The sequence below is a fragment of the Dendropsophus ebraccatus genome, chromosome 14 (assembly GCF_027789765.1).
Source record: "Dendropsophus ebraccatus isolate aDenEbr1 chromosome 14, aDenEbr1.pat, whole genome shotgun sequence".
NCBI classification, from domain to species: domain Eukaryota; kingdom Metazoa; phylum Chordata; class Amphibia; order Anura; family Hylidae; genus Dendropsophus; species Dendropsophus ebraccatus.
The window spans coordinates 57,654,476-57,667,865 of record NC_091467.1 but is presented as its reverse complement, the minus strand read 5'-3'; the positions used below and the strand labels follow the sequence as shown (position 1 = coordinate 57,667,865).

Here is a 13,390-nt window from a genome sequence, read left to right as displayed (position 1 = left end):
AGTCAGTATATGGAGGTCACCCAGCTTTCCCAGCATCCTGTATAGTAGTCTGTATGATGGGGTTACCCAGCATCTTGTATAGTTGTCAGTATAATGGAGGTCACCCAGCTTTCCAGCATCTTGTATAGTAGTCAGTATGATGGTGGTCATCCAGCTTTTCCGGCATCTTGTACTCAGTATGATGGAGGTCACCCAGATTTCACAGTATCTTGTTGTCAGTATGATGGAGGTCACCTAACTAGATAGATAGATAGATAGATAGATAGGCATGGTAACTTGCTTATGTTCCCTATGGGTAACATAATCGGTTAGGGGCCCACTCAGACTTGCTTGCCCCTCCCTAGACTGAACAACTAGCTACGCCCCTGTGTACAATTGTCTGCAGGAGCGCCAATCAAGAAAGCTAAGGACGGCCGCGGAGGCACCTGTCTTCCTGTGCGCGGGTAAATACCTTGATCAGGGGTCGGGTGGTTTAGAGGGCTTGGCTTTAGAGGTGGCGCTCATTGTAGTAGGATTTAGTCTACCATATCTAAATCCTTCATCCTCACACTACATTTGTGGTTTGATTGTGGGGGGTTGTCTGGAGGGGTGGGAGGCTGTGGGATTTAGTCTATGTCACTATTATGGGGTATCATGGGGGGGGGGGGGGCGACGAAAGAAAGTTTTGCACAGGGCGCCATCTACCCTAAGGCTGGCCCTGATTTTAACTAAAAGAACTCCTGAACACACCGTACTGACAGAGCAATGAGCCATTAGCTTCCTATCCTGACAGTCACTCTTGTGATTGCAGGCAGCATCCTGCCGCTCCCCCAACTCCCTGGCTTAGAGGATTTGGAAGACGAGACACCAAGGACTTGCTTAGGAGCCAGGTCAGTATGGGCATTTTCTTTTTACAAATCATGCAGGAATATTCCTGGGTGGGTGTTGTTTACAGGGGGATAACATACATGTGGGTCTTATTACTAGGATGAATGCCTACAGTGGAGGGGGCTTACCAACAGGGGACTGAATACAGAGGAGATGAACTACTGCGGTGCTCACTAAAGGGAGATTTCCTACAGGCTGGGGGGCTTACTCCAGGCCCAAACAACATGAAAGTATCTGAGGCTGCCAGCAAGTAGAAAAATGTGCTGTTCATTTAGAAAATAATGAATCTATATTTAAATCGAAAACAGGCCATAATAATAATAATAATAATAATAATAATAATAATAATAATAATAATAATAATAATAATATATATACACACACACACAGTTCCAAAAGTAGGTGTACAGTATGTATAATAGGGTTATGAAGGGGGAGATTTATCAAATATGGTGTAAAGTGAAACTGGCTCAGTTGCCCCTAGCAACCAATCAGATTCCACCTTTCATTTTCCAACGAATCTATGAGGAATGAAAGGGGGAATCTGATTCTGATTGGTTGCTAGGGGCGACTGAGCCAGTGCTACTGCACACCAGTTTGATAAATCGTGTATATACAGTATGTATATACACACACAGAAGGGGAGACAGAGATCTTATTTTTTCGGCCATATTGCCCAGCCCTACTTTATCCTGTATAAGATTTTAATCTAAAAACCTACAAAGCTGCTTATTCTATAGCGGAAACGACTAATGCATTGGGTGCGTACAGCAATACTTGCTCCCATAGACTCTCTGTACATTTATAGATCCAGTAAATGAATAATAATGACCGTGCCTACAAGCAACAGAAAGCAGAAAAACGCAGAGAAACATAACTAAACCCTATTCTAGAGAGGCAGCACATTTCTCTGGCACCTAAAAGTACGGCGTATGTGAAAATCCCATCGCTAAAGCTGCAGGGGATTTTCATGGCAAATTATTAGAGGGAAAAAGCCTCGCAGTCTCAAACCCAAGTGAAAAGCTTTGCAAATCTACTTTCCTGGCTGTGCGCTGGATTTACATGACATCAAAGCGGGCAGATCTTGGATGGAGACCCTAAAGGCCTGTATTATTTTGAGGCGGGATGGAAATAACTTGGCCGTAATCATCGGTGCGGGGTGCGGAGTGTTGGACATCTCCCATGAAATGCTAATAATACATGCAATTAAATATACATTAATACGAGGAGCCGCGCAAATCTGCAGAACGGATTTAGTCAAGGGCACAGCACCTCCGCGATGGAAGGATAGGCTATAGTATATAGAGGAAAGTGAGGAGACTTACAGCCATAATCATCTCAAAGCTGTGTTTATACACCCGGACGGGCGACTGGTATTTCTGCACCATGGTGACAGGGGTCTTGAGGAACGTCAGGAACCTGCAGCGGAATGAAAAAAACGATGATTGTGATATAAAGAAGTAGTCTTATACCTGTAAACAGCATAGAGGACTATCATTAAATAGGATTATAGGTCATTACTATGAGCCATCAACCGGGACCACCCTCATAGGTGCACAGTGCATCTGCAAAGTCTACAAGGTCCTGAAGATTATCGACAACCACTATGTTTATTACAGCTTTCTAAGGTTCCTGTCCATACTTCCTCATATGCTGCAAAACTTGGAGGGTGGGGAGAGTGTTTCCTGGAGTAAACATGTACTATTGTTTTCTCAACCTTCACATTGGTATTCGTCTAACAATTTACAGTGGCTTTCCCAATACTGATACCAAGACAAATACGTCCGTCTTTCAGAAAGATAAACTTTGTGTACCTAGATAAGGCTGGGTTCACATTGTTAGGAAACAAATCGTGACAGCTCCTACTCATTTCTATGGGACTTGGCTACATATCTGCGTGCATCACTGAGGCCAAGTTTACTCTGTACACAGCTTTACCTAAGACCTAGTTCACAGTGAATGGGAATCTGACAAATCCTATTCATTATTAGTGACGTTAACTTTCAACTTTAAAAGGGATTATCACGTAAGGAGGACAACACCTGTCTGTAACTCACAACTCACCTCCAAGCAACTTCCACCTTGAGGCTGGGTTCACACTACGTATATTTCAGTCAGTATTGTGGTCCTCATATTGAAACCAAAACCAGGAGTGGATTAAAAACACAGAAAGGATCTGTTCACACAATGTTGAAATTGAGTGGATGGCCGCCATATAACAGTAAATAACTGCCATTATTTCAATATAACAGCCGTTGTTTTAAAATAACAGCAAATATTTGCCGTAGTGTGAACCCAGCCTAAATAGGGTTTCACCCGATACCTGTCCATAACCCCAACTCCGTGCAATTTCCACCTTTAAAAGGGGTCATCACAGAAGGACACCACCTGTCCATAACCCCCAACTCATTTTCAAGAAAGTTCCACCTTAAATAGGGTTATCTCATTAGGATAACACCTGTCCATAACACCCAACTCACTTTTAAGCAATTTCCACCTTAAATAGTTATCATATTAGGGTAACATGTAACCACAACCCCCAACTCACCACCACCTTAAAAGGACAACACCTATCCATAACCTCAACTCAATTCCAAACTATTTCCACCTTAAATAGGATTATCACTATAGGACAACACCTGTCCATAGCCCCAACTTACTGCCATGCAATTTACACCTTAAGGCTATGTTCACACTACGTAAAACTATGGCCGTAGTTCTCGCCGCAGAACTACGGTCGTAGTTTTAAGGGTGGAACATAGCCTTATTTTCAATGGGATCCCGGCCGGATCGCACACACATGGTAGACGCTCCGGCCGGAGCATACACACATGGTATACGCTCCGGCCGGGATCCCATACGGCGCCAGAAAAAACTGACATGTCAGTTTTCTGCGGCCGGAATTCAGTGAATTCCAGACGCAGAAAGACCTGTCAGTTCACACAGTGAAACAAGCGGCTCCGGCCGCTTGCGTTACTGTGGGCTACGGGAAGCTCTGATGCAGGCGCGCGCTGATGCGCAGCATCAGAACTCCGCGGCCGGAAAGATCACCCGGGCGATACTTAAGTATCGGCTGGTATGATCCGGGCTGAGACCGGCCGCTCCGTGACCTGGCCGGGGTCACGCAATGGCCGGGTGTTCACGTAGTGTGAACATAGCCTAAAAGGAAACTTCTGCAGCCAGACAAACAGCAATTTGTTTATTGGTCTGCAGGCCCTGATGAGGGTCACCCTGATGAAAGCGGACACAATTAGGCAAAACCTGCTGTGGCTGATGACAGAACTGTGGTGTATTTCCATATGCACTGTGGGTTTCTATCTGTATCCCCCCCTCAGAGTGCAACGTAGGTTGGATGATTGTTCTCTACGAAACGGTAGCGCAGGTGATTAACACGGCCTCTAAAAGGCGGCACCTCTTGTTTCCGCATTTCTAGTAAAAGTACACAGCGTTCTGAAAGCCCTTCACGAATGTTTCATTCCTGGCTAAAAGCTTTTCTTTCTAAATCTCAGGATTAGCAAGAACGGGGCTGCACAACAATCTTATGAAGAAAAAAAATTAAATAAACTGGAAGACTGGTTTTCTATCAATGTAGTTTGCTGTAGTGCAAGAGAGCAAAAAAAAAAAATAGCATGTATTCCCCTGATGAAGTAGTGGTTCTGTCTCCTTTCAATTCCTCTCTATTTTTAAGGTTTCTGCTTGTGGTCAACGAAGGAAGTCATTATTATTTATATATTTAGGTGCTGGTTATAAAATGTCAGTACAGAAAGTGTCAATCACTGAGTAGGACCGCCCACTTGACTACTTCGCTCAGAGTAAACAAAGATTTACATACACAAATAAATCTTGCACCATAAAAAACATATATATCAATCTGCTCAGCAGCTTTGCCCTATACTACGCTGCCTGCCGAGTGGATGTCACTTTCAACACAACAGGTTCCCCCTTTAAGCACATACAACACAGAACTCATGCTGGGATTTATAGGAAGGACCTGGCTTGTTACCACATGTCATAATAGAAAGAGTCAATGGAGTCGGCTGTGCGTGCTTTACTGTGTTTAAGTGTGCTGACGTGCGCATAGGCAAACAGAAACTTTTGGTCCGTTCCCCACTGTATAGTGAACATTAACCCTTTCATGATGAATCATATATTGATATACATGTTACAATGTTCTCACGGGTGCTGTCATTGTACCCACAGTAACAGTGACAAAAAAAACAGCTAGTATACTTAGTCAGACTACCGTGTAACTAACGGACTTGGCCATCACTTTGATCCTGGTAGTTTATCCCCTCGGATGCCATGGTCAATGATGGCTGTGGTATCTAAGCGGTTAGACAGAAGGAGAGGACTCCTCCTGTCGGTCCATTAAATTAAAGGGGTTTTCCAAGATTAGAAAAAGAACAGCTTCTTTCTTGAGAAAAAAAAAAAAACAGCACCACCCCTGTCCTCTGGTTGTTTGCAGTAATTCAACTTGGCTCCATTCACTACAATGGAAGATCAAGCACAAACTGGAGGACAGGTGGCGTGCTATTTCTGGGCGGAAAACTTACATGTTTTTCTAAGCCTGGATAACCGTAAAAGCTGGGTTCACACTACGTTTTTGCAGTCTGTTTAATGGATCAGTTTTTAAATGGTCACTTTAACGTCCACATTTATTTATAAAAAAAAAAAAAATCCTAACTGTTTTGATCAGTTTTTTTCATAATGGAAGTCAATGGAAAAAGAATCAGACCGGATTGCACAGAATTGCAGTTTTTTCCCAGAAAAAAGGATCCATTAAATACACCCAAAAGGGTACTAATACAAAATATCAATTAATTCCTGCAAAAAACAAGCTCACGTCCAGAGTGAAAGTAAAGTGAAATCTCTCAGAATATGGTGACAAATCGAATTACTATTTGTAAATAAGTGGTTTTATTCTGTATAAATAGAAAAACATGAAAAATAGAAACAAACATGCTGTCGATGTAATAGTCCTAACCCACAGAGTATTGGTGTTATTAAAAGGTACAACCTGTCCGACAAAAAACAAGCTCCCTGCATATGCTTGATGAGAGAGAGATGGAAATAAAAAAATAAAAAAACCACTATATTCTCAAAGTCTAAAAAAGCTGCACCCTGAAGGGGTTAACTAGGCCCGAACCCTCAGCATCACAATGATAATCGGAATAACTCCTGCATAGAAACCTTTAATGAGCAGTTACCATTGAAAACATGAAAATAAAAACAAACACGCTGTCGATGTAATAGTCCTGACCCACAGAGTATTGGTGTTATTAAAAGGTACAACCTGTCCAACAAAAAACAAGCTCACATATGCTTGATGGAAGATAGATGGAAATATTAAACAAAAACAAAACTATATCCTCAAGGTCTAAAAAAGCTGCACCCTGAAGGGATTAACTATGCTCTGAAGCCTCAGCATCACAATGATACCCGGAATAACTCCTGCATTGAAACCTTTAATGAGCAGTTACCATTCATATATCTCACCTAAAATAAAGGAAAAGGAGGAGGCAGAGTGGTGGACTATATGGAGGCGTCGCACATCGCTGTAGAGAGTGCAGGGTTCATGTAACACATCTGCAGAGAGAGAGAGAGAAGAGATAACGTTACTGACATCGCACGCATGATAAGGGTACAAACACACACACCGTATATGCAGCAGATACGCAGCAGATCTGCAGCAGATTTGATGGTGAAGACTTGATGCTGTGTTCAGTTATTCAGATCTAATCTGCTGCGTATCTGCTGCGTATTTGCTGCGTATCGCAGCAGTAAATACGCAGCGTATATGCCGTGTGTGTTTGTACCCTAAGAGGGAGCTCTGCTCTACAAGCAGGCAGCCGCTCTCTAGCTTACAGGCAGTCTGTGCACATATAACATGTACCCTGCCCAGTACATACACACAGCTGCAGCTCCCCACCCCTACTACACACACCACTGAGAATTCACGGCCATGGCCAAAGCTGCTGTTTGTATTGTGAGGAAAGAGTGAAGCCACAGTAATGTCTTCAGTGATACGTATGTAAGGAGATGTTCACACTTATCACCTATGGATCATAAATGCACTACAACAACTCTATGGTGCCAGTGCAAACAGCGCTTTAGAAATCCACATGTTCTAGAGCTTACAAAATACCTAGAAGGAATCTCCAGAGGGAAAAATGAGCCAGTAAAGGAACACAGGACTCAAAGATACTGGTGTAGATTTTAAAAAGGGGTGGGGCTTAGCTAGTGCTATGTGCAGTTCACTGCCTAGACTAGGGCGGCTTTGGTAATGTAACCCCTTCCTTGCTGTAATCCCTCCATAGATTGTCATAAGTTCATTGCTTAGACCAGGGCTGATTTCGTATTGTAACTCCTTCTTTGCTGTAATCTCACCATAGCGGCTGTTCACTGCTTAGACCAGGGCTGCTTTTGGTAATGTAACCTCTTCCTTGCTGTAATCCCTCCACAGATTGTCATCATTATAAGTTCATTGCTTAGACCAGGGCTGATTAAGTATTGTAACTCCTTCCTTGCTGTAATCCCCCCACAGCAGCTGATTACTGCTTAGACCAGGGCTGCTTTTGTGATGTATCCTCTGCCTTGATGTTATGCTGTTTGCCCTTCTGCTCTCATAGCAGCTTGTAAGGAAGGTGCATCAATATTCTTATTTTTTTCCTGCCAGTTGGTCCATTTTGAAGACTTTTTTCATCCTTTGTCATCCACGTCATCTTGTTTTTGCTACAGCAAAGGCCATTATTCAATTTTCAAACCAGCTGCAAATTAAAAAAAACCTTATACTGAATATTGTCCATTTTTATCCATTTTTAAGAAATGTCTGTTATACGGTTTAAAAACTAACAGCCCAAAGCTGTGTGTGTGAGTACAGTCCGAAGGAGTAATGTAACCAAACCACTATTTGAAAGTATAAGCATGCTATAAGGTCAGATTATTGTTGGACAGAATCTGCAGCGCCTACACTATCATTTTACACTATATCCAGGATTAGAAAAAGCACAGCTACGTTCTTCCAAAAACAGCGCCACCCCTGTCCTCAGGTTGTGTGTGGTATTACAGTTCAGTTCTGTTCACTTCAATGGAACTGAGTTGCAGAACTTCACCTAAACTAAGGACAAGAGTGGTGCTGTTTCTGTAAGAAAGCTAAAGATGGTCCAGAGGCTCTATGAAGCGAGCTTGCATCAGGCAGACTATTTGAAAACAGTTAACAGTGATCAATGCTATGCAATGGCATAGCATTAAACAGTGTCAGCAATATAATGAGTGAATGTAATTGTTCCCTAGGTGTTATTTCTTTTTTTAAGTTTTAAAAAATATGACATAGCCTATTATCCTAATAAACTTAAAATCACTCCCCTTTCCCATTTTATAAAGAAAGCATAAAAATAAACATTAAATACTGTAGTGTGCGTGAATGTCCTATCTAAAAAAATATATACAACAATAGTTTTCCAGTACTGTGAAAAGCGTAAATAGAAAAAGCATGAAAACACCAGAATTGCTGATTTTGGTTAAAAAAAACTAATTCTATATATTTGTCCTATTTACATGAATATGGTACCAATGAAAACTAGAGGGGAACAAGGGGAAAAAAAAATGCAAAAATAAAATTGGCTGATTGGATGATGTATGGTACTATAGATACCAGGTAGGGAGAAGAAAGGGGTTACTGATGCACTGACTTCTATGTAAGCAGGCAACCATCAACAACCATCTCACAGCAAGAAAGGGGTTACCACACAAAAGCGGCCCTAGTGTAAGCAGTGACCTCAAGTGACACACAAAAGACTGCTGTCTACAACTTTTATGAGTAGTCAGAACTAAGAAAGCCTTGATTTTACCTTTCACATACTGCATGCATGAACTGCCCGAGGAGGCAGACAGTCCATGCACTACTAACCATAGCACTAGCTAATCCAACCCCACTTCCTGTGTTCTGTCTTGGTCTCTCGGCTGCTAGAGACAGAATTCCCCTAACAATAGGCAGTGGACACTAGTTTGTAGGAAAGACAGACAACCAGTGGACACACTTTTAGGGCTTTTTTTCTGTTCTAAGAAGTCATTTATGGTAAAGTGATGGAAGTGATTTACAAATAGGCTATTACATGGGGGGGTACTTAAAACAGTGACCGCTTAACTAGTCTTCCCACGTGTTTTCTGCAACTTAATGGTATTAAGTTACTGAGAAACAAGGGTTACCAATGGACTTCGCTTTCTGACCTATTTACCACTATAAGTTTTTATAACTGGGCCACTTTTAGCTAAGTAGCCCCTAGACTAGTCCAACTACAACCATAAAAGTTCACCCTTTTGTGTGTTCCCGTATTATAGCATTCTAATTTATTCCTTATAAAAAATAGAAGAGGACAACCTTTTGCCTCATAAGCGAATCCATCTGGTTACACATCAACCTACACAATAACCTACAGCAGCAGACCAGTGTCCTATTAACTCTCATGTCTATCAACACACTGAGTATTAAAGGGGTGATCCAGCATTAGAAAAAGCACAGTTAGTTTAATGCAAAAACAGCACCACCTCTGTCCCCAGGTCGTGTGTGGTATTACAACTCAACTCTATTCACTCCAATGAAATTAAGCTGCAAAACCTTACACCCAAGCTGGTTTGTTGGGCCAACAGGATAACCCCTTTAAGTAGTACTTGTTCTTTAAGACACCATTGTCTGAAAGGATCTTCACTTCCATAAGGAGGGGGAACGCACAATGCAGTAAACCTGACGTAGGCGAGCTGATCGGGAGCCAGGCACTAAAATCTGGACGGCTAATTAAAGCTACGCATCCACTGACCTCAAAGGAAAGGACGGACCGGAATGCACCACACTAAATGTTTTTTTTTTATTCTTTACAAGGTAAATTGGTTCCACGACTCCTGGGGCTTGTCCAGTCCTGCCATAAATGATATCGCCTTTGTCAATCACAACACAATGAATAAAACAGGAGCTCTATTCAGCATATACAGCGTATACAGAACTGGGCACTGCAGGGAAATTATTTATTTATTTGATTTAAACTTGAAATTGTGGGACAAAGTAACGGACCCCTGGCCGAGCTCACCCCCTTTAAGTGGGGAAGCAGTTATCAGGCTGAGACAAGACTTAGGGCCCTATTACATGGGACGATTATCGAGAAAAATCGTTATATCGTTTAAATTTAAATGATAATCATTCTGTGTAATTGCCGGCAACGATCGTAAAATCGTTCGCGTGTCGTTGATCGTTGATTAAGATCTGAACCTAAAATTATCGTTAATCATTCGCTGTAATTCCACGCTGGTTCGCTCAAGTTCCGCATTGGTTCACTAATTGTCCAGTGTAATTGAACATTGTTCATTGTTTTGCTGGGATCAGATGGAGTAAACGATCATAGTAACAACCATCGTTCTGTGTAATATGGTGAACAATTTCAGGTTAACCATACACAATCTCTTTTGCTATAGTTTATCGTTAGTCGTTAATTTTTAAAAAACGCTCCGTGTAATAGGACCCTAATGCTGGGTTCACACTACATTTTTGCAATCCGTTTTTTTTCATCCGTTTTTGCAAAAAAAAAAAAAAAAAACGGATGGAAAAAACGGATTCCTGTGTGTATTGAATTCTATTATAAAAAAAAAAAGGGATGAAAATGGATCAGTTTTTTTTTTTAACGGACACAAGGTTGACATTTTTGTGTACGTTAAAAAAAAAAAAATCAGTTTTGAGCCGTTTTTTTATAATAGAAATCAATGGAAAAACGGATCAAAATGGATGCACACAGATGAATCAGTTTTTTCCAGAAAAAAAAAAAAAAACAGATTGCAAAAACGTAGTGTGAATCCATTATGGATGAAGGTAACATAATACTCCCCAGATAACCTGTGTAAAGGTCCTATTACACGAAGCAATTATCGGCCGTATTCGGCAGATAAACACTTCGAATAATAGAAGACAACAGCCAGCCAATATGCACAATGGCTGAAACACAAACGATCAGCCAAGCAACAATCGGCTGCCGTCAATCTGTAGAATAGGAGCGGTGGCAGCAGACCGCCGCTATCTCCTACAGGCTGCCCGGACGATCTGACGATCACTCGGGCTTTAGCTTTGGCTGTCCAGACATGATGGGAATTGTAGTTTTAGAACAGCTGGAGGGCCGCAGTTTGACACCAGTGATCGATAGAAAATAGGTTTAATCCCCCATCCACCCCTCCCCCGAGGAGCGCAGGTAAATAACATTCCGCTTTATAGTCAGACCTTCCATTCTTGCCACGTATTAAGGTGTCAGCCCAAAATAAAAATGTATGCTAACCTGTCGACACCATTCTGTGATGTATACATAGATACTGTAAATGTTGAGTCACCTTGTAAATATACTGCACTGCATATCTGAGCATGAGTTATACGCTACATCAGCATCCACAGAGCTGAAATCACCCATAATTCCTGGGCCCTTGGTGCCTATGACACATGCAACCTGCAGGACCAGAAGTATAAGTAGGTTTTGACTCGTTTCTGCATCTGAAGGCTCAAAACCTCTGCTGACCGATCCCTTTAATTGTAACCAGAACGGTGACTTCACATCATGAGAAGTAATACAAAGTATCTACTAAGTTACTTGTTACAGGTATAGTAACATGAAAGCTGTAAAAGGGCATACAAGGGTGACACTATGAGGAGTAGGACCCTCTCTGTATACTGTGTACACCGCAATGCCATAATATACTAGTTTCATAAGAATAAACTACTGTGTTGGCTTGTGAAGTCTACCCTTGTTGCCACCAATGTGTTGTGGCTAATTCCAGTGGACACAAGTAAAGGGAAGAACAAGTAGTAAGAAGAAAGATTTGGAGACATTGGAAGAAGGTGGACAAGCACCATGCTGCTGCACTAGGACCTTGCAGGGCTTTGGGCCGGGCCTAGCATCCTATCTGCTGCCGAGCCACCGCCTGCACCCTGGCCCTGGGAATTGCAGCTCACCATGACTACTACTGAGCACATCTGGGAAACAGACTTGTTGCAATGTTTCCAATGCACATCTGGTGGGTTTACCGAATCCCAACATATATTACTGTAGGGTGTGAGGGGGAACCCTTCATACATCACCACTACTGTGCAGCCGCCCACCAAGCATAGGATTAACCTGTGGATGCCCTCTGAGCATACCATGCTAATCCCTATGCTGTGTTCCTTCTAAACCAGTGGTGTCAAACCTACAGCCCACCTCCAGTGGTGGCAAAACTACAATACCCATCTGGACGGCCCTGCTCGCCCCCCTGCGCTCCCGCTTGAAGCTCCGCCCGTCCCATAGGCTCCATTCTATACTCAGATACGCAGATTCCGCCGTCCGACCAAAGAATTGTCATGTCATTTCTTTGAGCAGACGGCGGAATCTGAATGGAGCCTAGGGGACGGGCGGAACCTCAATTCCATAGTGTGCACTAGAGTGAAAAAATGAAGAAAACGGGCAAATACACAGGTATAAGGGTATGTTCACACAGAAAGGAAGCGCTGCAGCAGCAGATGTGTTGAGGATTTAATCTCAATGGGGGATTCAGTGTGAACACTGCCTTATAAGCATCCATGAATATAATCTACATCACTATAGACGCAGGGGAATTCAGAGATAATGATATAATGTCTATCAGGAAATACAACATAAAAATTATATATACTGTATATAATATATATATATATCAGCAACACCCATACGTGTATACGTCTCTTTGTAGCCATCACCGATATAGCCAGAAGCCGCATCCAGCTGTAGATCGCTGTACACACACGCCGTCCATGTGTATACAGTGCAGTCCAGTGGTTTAGCACATCCCCAGCTGTACACACATCTCCCCACTATTATATAACACACCCCGGCGCCGCTGTACACACACAACGCTACCTAACGGCACCGAGCAGTTCCAGTTCACACCGTACATCACTATAAAACGCCCCGGTAATCCATACTCACCTTGAAGCTTGTGCCCCGCCGGGCTCCGGTGCCGCTGCTCTACCGGCCACCAACAGCACAGTACTGCGCCTGCGCCGAGAGGCCAGGGAGTGACGTCAATGATTAGAATTTTTCCGCCCCGCCCCTCACTCGTCTGTTCAATGGGCGTGGTCAAGTGTTGTGAGAAATATCACGCGGTGGGTGGAGCTATGGGCATCCCGTGCGTGACGTGTGGGGGGAATTTAAATAGATGAGGTTGGAGGTGTGAGGTGCGGCACGGGCGCCCCCCGATATACGTGGCCGTGTTGTGTAATAGCGGGCAGCCTGTGAGGAGGGCGCGGAGACTGCCCCCTGTCATGGGAGTTAGCAATCGCTGAGAGACTAGTGATGTAACCGGCTCAGCACAGGGTACTGTGGCTAACCAGTAAATACTACATTTCCCGGCATGCTTGATGTTATAAAGTAAATGACTGAATATGGGAACTTTATTAGCAGTTTACCATGAGGTAAAACTGACATCTTGAATCTTTAGGTCAGTAGGCTTACAGTAATGCCCAATGTATATAGTTTTTCTT

General features: G+C 42.8%; 1 protein-coding gene across 4 annotated transcripts in view; it reads right to left on the bottom strand.

The window, feature by feature from the left end:
- Positions 1 to 12,962, bottom strand: part of SEC14L1 (SEC14 like lipid binding 1) — a 39,479-nt gene extending 26,517 nt beyond the window's left edge. The window contains exons 1-5 of one of the 4 annotated variants that reach the window (XM_069952107.1): positions 12,837 to 12,962; positions 9,684 to 9,782; positions 7,255 to 7,634; positions 6,364 to 6,453; positions 2,193 to 2,286 (exon numbers count right to left, since the gene is read on the bottom strand). In XM_069952107.1, coding sequence (XP_069808208.1) covers positions 2,193 to 2,255 — 63 coding nt within the window. In that variant the 5' untranslated portion in view covers positions 2,256 to 2,286; positions 6,364 to 6,453; positions 7,255 to 7,634; positions 9,684 to 9,782; positions 12,837 to 12,962. The remainder of the gene's footprint in view (positions 1 to 2,192; positions 2,287 to 6,363; positions 6,454 to 7,254; positions 7,635 to 9,683; positions 9,783 to 12,836) is intronic. The other 3 variants (XM_069952108.1, XM_069952110.1, XM_069952106.1) reach the window with 3 other exon arrangements.
- Between the last annotated feature and the right edge of the window lie 428 nt (positions 12,963 to 13,390).